Genomic DNA, 16456 nt, shown 5'->3' on the forward strand with positions numbered 1-16456 from the left:
TTTACATTTTATAGAACAAATTTTTACGTGGAATGCAAATGAATTATAATGAGATCACATTGGTTTACCTTATTCAATCTATAGTTTAAAAAAATAATCAAATGTACATTCCTTTCATAGTTCACCCAAAAAATGCAAATTCGGTCAATAATTGCTCATCCTCATACCGTTCCAAAACTGTAATTCCGAGAGTATGCTACCATGAACAAGGTCCAAAAACAGAGCAAGGGCATGGTTAAAATGATCCACATGGCGTAAGTGGTTCAACCATAATTTTACAAAGCTACGAGAATACTTTTTCTGTACAAAGAAAAAAAAAGACTATTCAACAGTTCTCTTTATGAGAATTTATTTTTCAGTTAACTAACCCTTTAATTACCTAGAAACATAAACATTATAATTCAGCCAAGGTAAATTATGAAAAACACAATTGACTACTTAACCTCTAGATTCTTGACAGACACAATGAATGAATCATTCATGAAATATCCATCACTTCTGCAGAGAGGTTGGAAAGGGTTGAAAAAGCAACAGCGTTAATGGGAGTAAAAGTGTTTGCCTTGTCAGCACAGATGTGTCATAAAACAGACTTAATGTGCTAAGCTTTTTGACCTGGATGGCCTTCTACAACCTATAACTACTTAACTGGCAGTGTCATTATTGCAGTGTTTTTTAAATACCTATGAAACAATACATCTTAGCAGGTTATTATAATTTAGCTTTATATTGCAAGAATGCAATTCAATTTTTTTAATTTTGCATTTATAAAGATTTATGTTTCTAACGACAACAGTTGACTGTGTCAGTGTTAATCAGCGTATTAGAATGATTTCTGAAGAGTTATATGAATGGAGTAATGTAAATTGCAGCTTTGCAATAAATAGATTACATTTTACAATACAATAAAGTAGAAAACATTTCATTTAAACTATAATAGTTCATTCACACTTTACTGTATTTTTTATTAGATAAATGCAGCATGGGCAAGCATGAGAGAGTATTTATTTTAATCTTTTCTAAAAATTAAAAAAAAATTGTATATTGGTTTAACACAGTGAAATATATTTGAAAAAAATATATAGAGATGCCTCAAACTACTTTACATTTTCACTATGCTTTTTTTAAGTGCTCTTTACCCTTTAAACACACTTGTCGTTATTGCCCATTAACAGTAGTAAAACCCATAGTAGTTTGGCTAACAGGGGGCATGGCATTGATCAGAGCAGTCAATGGCAGGTCATTATGTCTGTAGTGGAACTCAACCAAATGCTGAATCATAGTCTGGTCAATGCGGACTGCCTCGGGACCAGAGATGACCCACAGACGCTGATGCTTTGATGCCAATTGTTCTGACTCTGTAGGCATTGCTATAGCTGTTTAATCTCAGTTACACTCCTCATAGACGATGAATTGGACTTATCTGGTGTTAAACCATTTTGGACAAACATAAGAACCTCTTTTAGATGATATTACACAATTTTAAAGACCATGGGATGGTATGACAACCCATGTTTTTTGTAAATAACACCCTCTTCGTCAGTTGTCCCGGTGGATGCACATTCCTGGCCCTCAGGAGAAAAAGGACAGGTTTCCCAGCTGGCTCTTCCCCAGTAGGATTGCCCCTTGCTGGCCCTTGCTCTGCCTCATTGCTGCTTGGGCCTGGAGGGGTTAAAAATAACCCAGCCCTGGATCCTGGACAGGGCGGATATTCGGCCTGATATAGCAACGGGAGACACTTTTACGGCCGCAGTTGTCAGTCACGAAGCCAGGCGGGAAGAGAGACAAGACCGGAAAAGAAGAGGAAACAAGAGCCAAGGTGTCTGTGCCAATACGAGACGAAGAATCTTATAGAAGACACGGGGCAGGGATCAGAGAGCCCACATAAAAGATGATGTTCGGGACCTGAGGAGAACATAGACATGAAAAGTTTGGGCATTTCGCATTAGCTGGATAGATGCTCTGAAGCTGGTAATTGAATGGGCTCCTGGGTACTACCTGAAGACTGAGGATAATGCAAACCCATAAAGCTAAGTGCATGTGAGCGAGAAACAATCTCCCAGGGAGTGATTTGATGTTTGGTGGTTGGTTATCACTGGCAGAGGCAGAGGGAGTGCGGAAACTCGGTTGTAAAGTGTAGTACAGTTTTTTGGCTAAGCTTTGGGTCACTCTTTACCATGGGCAATGCGGCAATGTGTAAGGCATGTGGTTCAGGTAAAGGCCTGCGGACCATTGGAAGTGATCCATCTCTGGACCGTTACTACAGTTCTGTGGCAGATAACATGGTAAGGCAATCTTAACAATATTTAGGTTCAGTAGAGGATTATTGAGGTGTTTTTCTGCTCAAATGTCCAGTTGTTGTTGTTTTTTTTGTCTGGTAATTGCAGTTAACATCTCAGAACATGACAAAGGATATTTTGAAAAAAGTTTATAACCAGGCTGTTTTGGGTCACCATTGACTTCCATTGTATTTTTTTCCTACTATGGTTCTACTGGTTCTAAACTTTGTTCAAAATATCTTCCATCGTGTTCAACAAAGAAATTCATGCAGTTTTGGAACTACTTGAGGGTGAGTAAACGATGACAGAATTTTCATTTTTGGGAAAACTGTTCTTTTAAAGGAACAGTTCACCCAAAATATGTTTTTTTTTTCATCATTTACTTACACTCATATTGTCTCTAACCTGACCTTTTTTTCTGTGGAAATGTATTGGAAATATGGGTTCCAAAGGGAGTGATGGCAAAAGAAGAATCATTCTTAATTAAAACCTTACATGGTTTTCTGAGAACCATTTGTTTTTCATGGTGTTAATAATCTAAAGAACTCTATATAAAGAACATTTACTGTAATGCAGCGTTAGAGGTTCTCCGTGGAACAATTGTTGCTAATAAAAAACCTTTATTATACTGAGTTCAGGGTTTTTTTGTTGTTGTTGTTGTTTGTTTCTGTCATAAAGTGAAAATAAATAGGCCCATGGTTATCATGGTTAAAACATCTTCTTTCACGAAAAAATCTATACAGGTTTAGAACAACATGAGGAATGTTAATTTTTCGGGTGAACTATCCCATTAAGATGGAAAGCTTCCAATAGTCTTCTTAACTAGTGTAACCAACAAGACTTTGGTCAACTAGCATCACCAGAAAGACCATGTTAACTGACTAACTTCACTAAGATTTGCTGGCCAACGGTATAGCTATATGCTGGCCTGGCTGATTTGATCAGTATCAAAACAACACTAATCTACAAAATGTTTGATACAGTAGGATTTTATATGCAGTATTATTTTTATATTTATATCAAATATAGTATAATACGTTTAATCTCAGAAAGGTAACAATCATCACCACTAATGTAAAAGCGTTCCTTAGCAGTGGTATTACTTTTATTTCTATGAAAAGTGTAAGTCATGAGAATTCAAGAGAACAATTTGATCAGGAAGTGTTGTGAACCTAATTTTAACTTTTGTGGCTTACGTGAGCTCAAATAGTGTAGCATGTGTGAGTGCAACTTCATCAGCAAATGTAGTGTCTGTTTCCATTAGATCCCACACGTGTTAAGATGCGACCTCCCAACCTCGGAAGGAGCAGAGGTCATCTCTCAAACATTTCAGTCAGTAGTCTGTGATGACAAGACCCATTAATGCTTTACGCTCCACATGACCTGAGAGCTACTGATCTGTTCATTAGCATCTTAAATACCACTGCTAGGAATTAGCACCAATGCTCATGTCGGTTATAATGTAACCAGATTAAAATAAATACCTTAATTCTTGCTTCCATTTTTAAAAATGTTTGTCTTTGAAGTTTAAAGGTTTTAATATTTTCATAACTATACTGTCTATATGTCTCTACCTGCTCTGAAGTATATTCATTCAATCAGATTTTACATGCTGGTATTGCACTTGCAGGTTTTATTGTCACAATTGTGACTCTTATGCCAAAGGCTTTAAAAGGGATTGCTTGTAGTATAATTAACACATGTTTGCTTGTTGATACCAAATCTGCAATTTGATCTTGGCATTAGTTTTCTTCCTCGCATGGCAAGACTTTCAGCAAGACATGTGCAGATCTATGTGTGTGTGTGTGACACTTCTTGTGTCCCCGTAAACCAAATAGCTTAAAATATATTTTTTGAAATTATTTATTTTTTTAATGAAGGGGTAGCAATAGGAGTCATGGTAGAGTCAGGGAATGTGCAATTTAAAAACAATCCTATTGAGAGTCCCCATTAAACACAAATACAAGTGTGTCTGTGTGTGTGTGTGTGTGTGTCTGTGTGTGTGTCTTGTCAGCTGCCTTCATTCTGTTTTGCTGTCTATATTTAGCAGAGTCACATTCAGACACAATTCTGATAAAAGGAGATACACCCACTGAAATCACAATCTTCACATACCCACTAAAACGTAAGCACATACCGTAGTCTTTGAGAAAATTAGACATATGTACAGTACTGTTCAATCATTTGGGGCCAGTGAGTTTTTAATTTTTTTATTTTTTTAAGGTTTATGAAAAAATGCATTTTGTGTTCATCCAAAATGCATTCTACTGTACAATAATACTATAAAATATTACTGCCGTACAAATTAATATATTTAAACGGTGTAAACAGTGTATGTATTCCTGTGGTGACAAAGATGAATATAGTGTGCGTTATCAGAAATGTCTCACCCATTTGTTACAGGAAATATGGAAATATGTCAAATTATCAGTTGCACTGATTTTCATAGCTTGAACATTGCTTCAAAATATAATATGTAATAATTTATAATATTGTTTATATCACTTGAATATTACAGTTTTTTTTCCTAATGTTTTTCATATGTTTTTTTGTATATAGTCGGACAGTAATACCAGCTTCCTGAGGGCAGCCAGGGCAGGTAACATTGATAAGGTGCTGGAGTTTCTCAAGAGCGGACAGGACATTTCCACATGCAATCAGGTAACCTTTTAATCAAGCAGAATTTCAGTGTTGTAAAATACAATAATTTCTTCTCATTTATTTTCTTCTCGTCGTATGTCATACCTTTTTTTTTTTTTACAATGCATTACAAATGAATTCACCAATTGGAGGTTTTGCACACTGTTGCATCTCAGGCCTTTTAGATTATGTACTTACAATAAAATTTCCAATAAAATCTGTTGAGTAATACTAAATTTGAAGTCCTTGGTTTTCCAGGAAGTGGGTATAGCCATAAACTTCTTTCCAGCTTAAAAGACATGATCTGTCATCTCTGTGTTAGCTCCAAACTCTTTAGAAAGTCCTAGTAGATTTGTGAGTGGAGGATAATCCTGATTAGAAATGTGTATGCTTTTTTTACTTTACTTTGCTCAATTTTTGTCCAGCCTGCACACAAACTTCATTGTTATGATGTGTAGAGAGCCATACTGATTCCTGACAAATGCTACATTGCCAACATTATCAGCAAGTCTTCTGCCAAGCAGTTCTTTCTAGTACATCAAAGCCTTTTTACTCATGCGTGTCTCTAGCAGCTGTTCCCACTCCCGACCTTCTGTACCTTCTGCTTAACTAAACCCTCCCACTGTCACAGCACTGCTGTGTTCATCCAATCTTTACAAATTACCTCTAGCAAAACAATGCACTGATATCAGAGGAATATATAGAAGCCATTTGATCTTTAATCTTAAAATCTGTGAAGTATATTAAACTTATTTCTTTTGAAATCAAACACAGTGAAATGCAAACATGCACGTTAAAAATAGTTTTGTGTTAAATGAGAACGTATTGTAGCTTTAGAAATATTTTATTTGATATAACATAACATTTATTACACATAAGCATTTAGGCTACATCAGCCTAGCAAAAACTATGGAACAGAAACGGATAACCAAAAGAGCTTTGTCTTCAAATACCTTTTTTTATGTACCACAACAAATAGTATATTATTATTATTATTATTATTATTATTATTATTATTATTATTATTATTTAATTAAAAAATCTCTGTATAAGAAATTAAATCTGCCAGAAGGTGGGGTAAATGTCTTTATGAGTTTTTCATTCAAACAGCTGTTTCATTCAGGAATGAAGAATATGGCTCTTTTTATGAATGGGTCTTTGAATCATTATTTCACAAAATTTGTTTAAAAAGCAGATTCATTCAGAAAATAACACATGAACACATATCGCATTTATATATAAAACCATATCAACTTCTTATTTACTAAACCGTTGAATAAAATCACAAATCAGGACAAAAGTTCCACTCATGTTGATAAGTGCTCTGACAGGTCATGTGAATTATTATTTATGGTATAAATATGAAAAAAAGATATGAGAGATATGATACATACAGGGACCCCAATATCAAATTTTAGGATCATAACTGGACTTAAGTACTGCCTCATATTAGATGATGTTCATGTCTGGAGGAGGGGCTAGTGCGTTAACTGCATTAAAATATTTTAATCAAATAATAAAATAATTTTAATTAATATATATATATATATATATATATATATATATATATATATATATATATATATATATATATATATATATATATATATTAACTTGAAAAATTATTATATATTTATGTGTGTGTGTGTGTGTGTGTGTGTGTGTGTGTGTGTGTGTGTGTGTGCATTTTTTATTTAATTTAACTTTTGTACTTTAGGTACTGCCCAAGTTAATACTTTGCACTTTTTGTATATTTAAATTGTCTTTTTATGAATGTAGACTACAGAAGATACCACATGCAAATTACATTCAGTGAGGTTTGGCAGTAGCACGAACTGCAAAATTTTCGACCAATCATCTTAATGGTATTGGTTTTAGCAAGGTGTGCCATATAAAAATTATGTAAATACTAAATGTTGTGGTTATCATACTACCAAACAAATGCTCTTGAGCCATTGAACTAACATGGAGAAAACTGTGTTTTAAGTGCCTTAATGTTACAGTATCATTGATTTTTGTGACATCTTATGATTGTAGAATAAGGCTGACTGCCATGTATCTAAATCTAGTATATATGATTGTTCTGTCCTATTTATTTATTTATTTGACATTAAAGGCAACTTGTTATAAAATAGCAAATATATAAAAATTTAAGTGACAGGTCTGGCAACAATAAAATACTTCTATATAACTGAATCAATTTATTTAAAATTTTAGTTGAAATTGACTAAAATGACACCACTTTAAAGACTAAAATGACACCATGCTATAGCCCGATTATTATGTAATGGACTGAATTCACCTCTGCTGTGATGTGTAATGGATTTGACCATGACATTATCCATTATGATGTCATCTGGAGTCGCCAGTAATGAGCACGTCAGTACAACAATGGACAGGCATTCCATGCTGTTTTCTCTAAAATCCACTCTTCTAATCCTCGCTGAGTGATATTGCAATATAATCTGCCCATGTTTTATCTGTTTTTTTTTTTCTTTCCACTCTTTCACTGGAATCTCTCTCTCCGGATCTGAAAACTCCTCCCGCTTTCATTATCCAAATAAATGAGATTAGCGTTTTGTTAATTCTCTCTGCTTTAAATGACGAGTCTGACTGTTAGCCACACAGCGTCGTTACACAAGAGCTGTCACGATTTACCCATCAAGCACGGAACGAGGTGCATTAGTAAATTAAGACAGGTGGTGATGTTTGTATGAAGGGAATGCTTATTTACAGCTTGAGAAAAGGGGATTAAACACTAAAATTCCATGTTTAAACACGTAAGCTTGATTTACTGATATGTGACTTTTTATATGATATAATGAAAATCACATATTTCATAATGACTAAAAAACATTTTTCTTATAATCGCAGCGAGAAAAAGCAGGCGAGGGATCATTTTTTTTCTAAAGCTATACATAACGATTCTGCATATTTATGCATCTCAGAGATCTATAGGAAAAAAATTCAAATATTACAAAATGACCATTCCAAAGGTCTGTTTTTTGCATAACTTGTATATTGCTATTATTTATCATGAGCAAAATGTGTTGTCGACTTGTTCTGTATTGTATCATGACATCAAATCTGTGCTGTACTGTATCTGTACTGTATCAGTCAGGAAAAGTATTAATCACGTCTCCCTTTGCGCATAGAATGGACTCAATGCACTCCATCTAGCAGCCAAAGAGGGTCACGTGGAGCTGGTGGAGGAACTAGTGGAGAGGGGTGCGACCGTGGACTCTTCAACCAAGGTTAAACACACATAAACACTGATAAATTGAAGCCAGGGGTATGTGATTCCCAAATGGCGAGAGAGAGAGAGACAGAAAATCTGACGGAATGCCAGTCATCTAGCACTGTGTATGATGAGTACAGTTGGACTCTGGTGACTCCTGTCATCTGACACACAGGCCAAGCAGACACACCCACACAAGCCAGGAACTATAAACACACAAGCAGCAATCACACTGACAGCAAGCAGTTCTATGAGGACAAAAGCTTTCCAGACTTTGTGTTGGACAGAAATGTGATTGTTTTAGGGTTTTTTTCATTTATTTGTTTTATCATGGACTAGATTTGTAAAAGTCCTTTTTTGCCATGATAAGATTTTTGCAGATCAGATCAAATGTCTCATATAGCACAAATTCCTCATTTGCAAATAGCTTTTCTTGTTTTATGCATATACTGTAAGAAAAGTATGTAAAAATACAGCCTGCATCTACCGTGTCACAAATGGGGAATTTTCCACACACACATACACACACACATATATATACATATATATATATATATATATATATATATATATATATATATATATATATATATATATATATATATATATATATATTTTTTTTTTTACAACTGTTTATCCGTTTATAAATTTCTTACAGTTTAAATGTCACTCAATTGAAAAGTCTTATAACTCTGTAAAAATAAAAAATATAAAAAATTGTCCTAAATGCGTGATTATTTTGTTGTAGATATTTAAATAATTTTTTTTAGAATTTGTTATTCATTAATTTAATTTCATTCTTTTTTATATTCATAAGGTAAAGCAAGCCCACAAGTTTTTTTTTTTTTTTATCATATCATCCATTTGTGCTTTTAATAATTCACACAAGTACTAGTATATTCATACACAACAAGTGCACAATCACAGTGAATAAGTATCTCTGTTCTCCTCCTCTCCAGAAAGGGAACACTGCTTTGCACATTGCTTGTCTGGCTGGGCAGAAAGAAGTTGCGAAGATGTTGGTGAAAAGAGGAGCAGATGTAAACTCGCAATCCCAGGTGAGAAGAGCCTGTAAAATTATAATTTACCATTTTTTAAATATTTAATTTAGCTTTATTTAATATGATTTAAATGTGATTAAATAAAAAGTTACGGTACCCGTTATTACTGCAGAATGGCTTCACTCCACTTTATATGGCTGCTCAAGAGAATCACCTGGATGTTGTGCGATATCTTCTGGAGAACGGTGGAAATCAGAGCATGGCCACAGAGGTTTGTGATTGCGAGGGCTGTGTGTGTGTGTTTTTGCATTCATAGCGACATACATTTTAAACCCTGCGTTTAAAAAGAGGAGAATCTTTACACATTTCCATAGACTGAGATTTTGACAACTTATGTGATGGCATTGCTCAATCATCCAAGGTAAAGACTGCAAAAAAAAAATAGATGGAAGTCATTTTTTTCAAATCCTGATTTTGGGAGTTCCCAACAGCAGGTTGACGTGCGTGCAAGGTCACGAAACAATTTAATCGTCTTATAACATGCATTTATTTTTACCTTATTTGTTCAACAACTCCCAAAAGATTTCCTCAACAATATGTTTTTCCAAACACCTCCTATGCGTGATGCTAATCTGGTCTAATTGGTCTCATTTTCATTTCATCACGCATTTAATGCTTAAAGCAGAGTTTGAGCACACAGTGCTGCTTTGTGTAAAGCGTTACCGGGGGAAACGGCTATTTTAACAATTCAAAAGCTTCACCTAGTGGTAAAGAATGAATTTGCATTTTCATTCAGACCAACCGCAAAAAAAAAGACCAACAAGTGGGCAGGCAATATGAAACAACATGAAAACAGCTTGGGATTTGTTTTGAAAATGACTCGTTTCAATGATTCATTTTCAATCAATGAGTGGACTCTTTCTTTTGAGAGTCTACCTGTTTATTGCCTTTGTCTTTGTTTGTAGGACGGCTTCACTCCTCTGGCCATTGCTCTGCAGCAGGGTCATAATCAGGTGGTCTCTCTGCTGCTGGAACATGACACAAAAGGTAAAGTCCGCTTGCCTGCTCTCCACATCGCTGCCCGCAAAGATGACACCAAGTCTGCTGCTTTGCTGCTTCAGAACGACCATAATGCTGATGTCCAGTCTAAGGTGAGAAAATTAATAATGAGGATTTAATGCTTTTTTATAGATGGAACTATAGCTATTCTGTGTTTTTTTGACAGTTATAGATAGTGCCCTTGTTTTAATTTTTTTTCACCATGTTTATACTGTTTTTGGACGTGGTGTCCTGAGAACATTGTGTATTGTTTGAACGTTTGAGATGTTTTTTTCATATGAACAGTATCGCTGACATTGTTACTATGACTGTACCATGGTACCACAATTTCTTTTGAAAACTGCTTATGAAGGATTAACTATTTTGAATGATTTTATTAATTCATTAATCTGAAATGAATAGTTCACACAAAAATGAAAATTTGCTGAAAATGTACTCACCTTAACGGCCATCCAAGATTCAGAGTGGTTGAACTGAGGAACTGATTTGAAGAAATGTGCCATAACATCACATGGATCCTCTGCAGTGAATGGGTGCCGTCCAAATGGCTGCTTAAACATCACAGTAAATCACAAGTAATTCACTATATGTTTGTAATAAATTCATCATACATATGTTTTTGAGTCCTCTTTCCATAATATTGCTTTCTCCAGTGAAAACGTTATCTTGTCTGAGTCAGCAGAGAAAAATGCACATTTCTAAACAAATATGGTGGAAGCAATTATAAAATTTTAGACTGGTAAAGTTTTTTATGTTGGACTCTCATTCTGACGGCACCCATTTACATGAAGAAAATGCATGTTGAGCAATTGATGTACAATTGGGCACAATGTCTTATAAGGCCTCTCCTCCTACACTTATACATTTAAAAATAAAAGAGTAAATGAAAAAAATATATATATTGTATTTATAGTATATGTTGATATTTCTCTGATATACTTAATAATGTTTCATATAATCTTTAAATAGTACAATCAAGAACTCTTTTAGTATGTCACAAGTAGCACTTGCTATACACCCGTTAAATATTATTTATTAAATGCACAAGGCACTTCATTGTGACTTTATTGTCATATTTTTATTGTTTCCATTTTTAAAAAAATATTTCCTCCTTATTGACAAAAGCATATTACATATTGATCCGATATGTAATGGATGTAAAAAAGAAGAATGGAACATGTTGCCATGGGCTTTAGGACCTGCACAACTGAGCTGGTTGCCAGAAGTGCATCTTTTGTAATGTTGTCTATGTCAATCAGACATTGATGGGCTCAGATTCCGTAAATAGCGTCTGCCAACAAGGTGTTCTATTTGCACTTAGCCTAAATAGCCATTCTGGAAATTGGCGATTGCCCATAATGCCCATTGGATAATCCGGCCCTGCTGATGAACAAACAAACTCACGGATGACCTGAGGTTGAGTTAATTTTTCACAAATTTTCTGAAATTATGGGTGAGCTATACCTTTAAATAGATATTCTCAGTGAGGTTCAAGCTAGCTATCTATTTATTAAATCGGAATTATATTTTTGCTTTTAATCCTTTTAGATTAAAAATGTAAAAATAGTTTTTAAAAGCCATATTAATGAAAATGCTATATTTTCCTCCCCATGTTCGACTCCTTCAGATGATGGTCAACAGGACTACAGAGGTATTAAGATTCTCAGCAGAATCCTGCACCTGCATTCGTCCTGGCTCTTATAAAGCCTAATGTGCTACTTAACACTGAATCTTTCTTTTACAGTGCATGAGAAGAGTAGAGTCTTGTCCTTTTAGATGTCATAGTGCATGACACATAGTTGTTTTTATTTTAGTAGCAACACCCTATTTCCTCAAGAGGTTTTTGGGTGTTTCTAGCTCATCAACACGTTTTTATGCTCCTTATTTCAATGAACGTTTCGAGCAGAAATTAGGGGTGCATTATGTTGTTTATACACCACTTATGATTTTACTAACTGACTACATAGACGTTTAACTCCTAATTGTGCATGTGAACTCACACCGACACTCTGTGTAGAAGTCTCTCGGTCACATTTTGCTGCACCTTTTTGTTAATTCTGTTTTTTAAATTGCACCATGTCTGTCAGAATGGAAAGGTAAGAAAGAATGGCTCCATCAAAGAAAAGAGTAAGACAGATAATGCCAATTTCCTATCTATACTTTCATCTTTAGCAGTATGTAGTGAGTAGTTGCTGAATAACATTTGTTTGTTCAGAAATTTTGTTCATCATCTTTTTTTTTTCCTTTCATTGTCACTGAGAAACTTCTCATCTCTTTCACCAAGACTCATATGACACAGGAATGTGCTCATATATTATTACATGCACAGATCTAACCTTTCTGTTTCTAATTTCATTCGAGTTTTTTTTCTTCTTTTCCTTCACTCCAGTGCATGGTGTGGTTGGATCCATTGGTAGCAGATGAGAATCCAGACTTTTATTTTGTTTTTTACTTTTCCATTTCTTCTGTTTTAGTTTTTTGCACAAATGTGATGATTCATGGGAATGCTGCATGGTAGATCATGAATGGCGGATGTATTAAATCAGTTAGAAGACCAGCGCAGACATTTACCTTCATTCTGTTTTTTTCTCTCTTCTTTGTTCTATCCCTTTTATCCCAATACTACTCCCTCTAACAGAGTGGCTTCACTCCTCTGCATATTGCTGCTCACTATGGTAATGTTAATGTGGCCACACTGCTGCTCAACAGAGGGGCTGCTGTAGACTTCACAGCCAGGGTATGATCTTATACTGCTAAAACATAAAATAAACTACTTAAACTGACCAAATTAAATACTTTTAAGTGATCATACAGACTTTTTATTGTTTGGTAGTAAGTTCTCTGAATCAGTGGTTGTTTTTTTTTTTTACATTAAGGCCCCACGTTTCCAACATTTTAAAATCAGTTCTTTATTTAAACAGTCTTTTATTAAAAATGTATTCATGTAAAAAAATACATGTAAGTCACCTTGCACCCCTTTGAGGTTTACTGATGCCCCCTAGTGGACTGTGACCCCCAGTTGAAAACCACTGCTCAAAATCATAGATTTTTGAAACAGACTAATATTTAAGCTGTTACTCACTTAAATAGCGCATTTATATTTTGTATGTAAAGTACAGGAATATATTTGATGTGCATGCATTCTTTTATTAATTTCTATACAATTAAAACGCAGTTGGAGGTAACTGAACGATCATGTGGTATGATGTATAAATTGCATCAGATTTCATATATATTGAAGGAATATAAAAATATAAAATTCTGCCAAAAATAGTTTCCTGATACTCTTTTTTTTTTTTTTTTTTTTTTTTTACTTACTATGGAAGCCAGTGGGTGCTAACAAATTTTTAACAGCATTTCTCAGAATGTTTTAATCTGTTTAAATTGATACAGGTTTAAAAATGGTTTGAGGGAAAGTAAATTAATTTTAAGACAGAATAAAATTTTTAGAGGCGAACTATTACTTTTCGCGAATACTTGCAGTTCCTCTTCCCCTTAACAGTTTATTAAGTTATTATTTTTTTTTCAAGGATGAATATAAATCTTGTACGTACTGTTTTGTTTAGAATGGTATAACCCCACTTCACGTGGCCTCCAAACGAGGAAATACAAACATGATTGCTTTGCTGTTAGACAGAGGGGCTCAGATTGACGCGAAGACCAGGGTGAGTATCAGCAGTAAAGTAAAAATGCAGTAAAACAAACGCCCTCTAGTGCATATGCTGCTTTCAGCCGTTCAGAGAAGCATTTCTTGTACTGTATGTACTCAGTAATTGAATTATGAAAGCTGTTTTTATTTTGAAAATCTTAGCAGCAATAAGTAGTTTTTACAATGCATTATTCATTTGTGCTTTCATATGTTGTTTTGTCTGTATTTATCTTTTCTCTGTTGATCAGGATGGGTTGACACCGCTGCACTGTGCAGCCAGAAGTGGACATGACACCGCAGTGGAAATCTTGCTCGAAAGAGGAGCTCCCATACTGGCACGGACCAAGGTATTAACTAAGTGCTTGTAATTTTTGCTACCTGGTCTGATGGCATTAACGTACCTTGATGCACTTTTTTGCGAGACACAAAATACCCACCAACAAGGAAATGAACAACTCCTTTTTACACACATTTACAGAATTTCGATTAATAAAGTATCATTTTCGCACAATTACTTATATCATGTTGTTGTTATGACTTCAAAACAATATTAATATGCAGGGATATTTGAAAACTGATCTGTGTTTTTCCTCTCTCTTCCTCTGTATTTCAACACACACACACAGAACGGCCTGTCTCCGTTGCACATGTCTGCTCAGGGTGATCACGTCGAGTGTGTGAAACACCTGCTGCAGCACAAGGCACCGGTTGATGATGTCACACTGGATTACCTGACCGCGCTTCACGTTGCCGCCCACTGTGGTCACTACAGAGTCACAAAATTACTGCTGGACAAGAAAGCGAATCCTAATGCCAGAGCACTGGTGATTCTTTGTCTTTGAATAAAAAATATTTGCTGGTGTTCTTGAGCATTACTTATATATTTTTTGTGTATGTCAGAATGGCTTCACTCCTCTGCATATTGCCTGCAAAAAGAACAGAGTGAAAGTCATGGAACTGCTGGTTAAATATGGAGCTTCGATTCAAGCTATCACTGAGGTAAGAGTCTTAGTAGTATGTGACATATTTATTGTAATCTTGAATACTATTTATGATAACGGTATTTGATTTGGCACGCAACTTTTAAGCCTATTTATTCAAGTTTATTTCAAGACTACTAATTAAACTTCATAGAGGACTCATACAGGAAATGTTTTGAATTGATTTAAACAGAACTGGATTATATTAGTTCAGATAAACAAAAATTGGTCCATGTAAATGTGCATGTAAACTACTTTCTTATCTTTTTCTTTCTAGTCCGGCCTGACCCCAATCCATGTTGCAGCATTTATGGGGCACCTCAATATTGTTCTCCTACTGCTACAGAATGGAGCCTCACCTGATGTCTGTAATATAGTGAGTACACAGTTATCATAACTGGACATGATTTGTACCGCATATAAATACATTTCTTAAGATTTCTTAAGGGGTGCATAATATTGACAAAAAATGTGATTTTTGTTAAAAGACTTCTGACTGTGTTTCTCTGCCAGTACCATTGCTGTTTTAGGCCTTTACTGAAGCTGAATACGAAATCATTTAATATTCTTTATATTCTTTGCATTGATTAGATCACAGCAGTAGAAGATGTGCTACTTCTGTGAGCATATCTTCTCTGTCGAATTCTTAGGTTTAATCAATTAAATTATAATAAGATTTTAATAATAAAAGTTGTATAATATATTTGGATGTATATATATATATATATATATATATATATATATATATATATATAGAAAGACACACACATACAGCATATATTTTGAAAATATTTACATGTACGTATAAATTATAAATTATAACATATAAATTATATCATATATTATATAATTATAATCTTATGGTCTCATTGTATTGTGTTAGTTTAGAATCTGCTGAAGTCTCTTTCTAATGTATTTACTTTTGTTTATAATTGTCTTTTCTATTCTCCTCTAAATAAATGAGCTCAAACAGGCCTAGCAACGGATTTCATGTAGTACTGATTGTGTGTGTCCTCAGCGTGGCGAGACGGCGCTGCACATGGCTGCAAGGGCAGGACAGATGGAGGTGGTGCGATGTTTGCTAAGGAACGGGGCTTTGGTGGATGCCATGGCCAGAGTCAGTTGATGAAAACACTTACTGAATAAAACAGGAATACAGATATTCGTGGCTACACGCAAAGCTTTGAAGATACCATATCTGCATTTCTCTTCCTCTCTTGCCTCCAGGAGGACCAGACACCCCTTCACATTGCGTCTCGTCTGGGTCAGACAGAGATTGTGCAGTTGTTGCTGCAGCATATGGCTCATCCTGACGCTTCCACCACTAATGGATACACACCTCTGCACATCTCCGCTCGTGAAGGTCAGGTGGAGACGGCTGCAGTGCTGCTGGAGGCTGGAGCATCTCACTCACTCGCAACCAAGGTAGGCCTTCAGGGAGATACGGGGTCCTCATTTAAATATATTATGATATAGTATTCAATAAATATATTATTTTATACAGAGCCCTATACATGACATGCAGACAAGAATATATATATATATATATATATATATATATATATATATATATATTCTCCAGGAATTAAGAATTTGTTTGGTTATTTTAGGTA

The 16456-nt window shown here is 34.8% G+C and overlaps 1 protein-coding gene across 1 annotated transcript in view; it reads left to right on the plus strand.

Annotated features, from left to right (window-relative positions):
* Window positions 1–16456, plus strand: part of ank2a (ankyrin 2a, neuronal) — a 60496-nt gene that overhangs the window by 15716 nt on the left and 28324 nt on the right. The window contains exons 2-16 of the mRNA XM_043236617.1: window positions 4836–4937; window positions 8072–8170; window positions 9114–9212; window positions 9328–9426; window positions 10121–10306; window positions 11842–11865; window positions 12302–12310; window positions 12853–12951; window positions 13781–13879; window positions 14112–14210; window positions 14490–14687; window positions 14764–14862; window positions 15121–15219; window positions 15862–15960; window positions 16071–16268. Of these exons, the coding sequence (XP_043092552.1) occupies window positions 4836–4937; window positions 8072–8170; window positions 9114–9212; window positions 9328–9426; window positions 10121–10306; window positions 11842–11865; window positions 12302–12310; window positions 12853–12951; window positions 13781–13879; window positions 14112–14210; window positions 14490–14687; window positions 14764–14862; window positions 15121–15219; window positions 15862–15960; window positions 16071–16268 (1608 nt within the window). The remainder of the gene's footprint in view (window positions 1–4835; window positions 4938–8071; window positions 8171–9113; window positions 9213–9327; window positions 9427–10120; window positions 10307–11841; window positions 11866–12301; window positions 12311–12852; window positions 12952–13780; window positions 13880–14111; window positions 14211–14489; window positions 14688–14763; window positions 14863–15120; window positions 15220–15861; window positions 15961–16070; window positions 16269–16456) is intronic.

The sequence above is a fragment of the Puntigrus tetrazona genome, chromosome 1, assembly GCF_018831695.1.
Source record: "Puntigrus tetrazona isolate hp1 chromosome 1, ASM1883169v1, whole genome shotgun sequence".
NCBI lineage: Eukaryota > Metazoa > Chordata > Actinopteri > Cypriniformes > Cyprinidae > Puntigrus > Puntigrus tetrazona.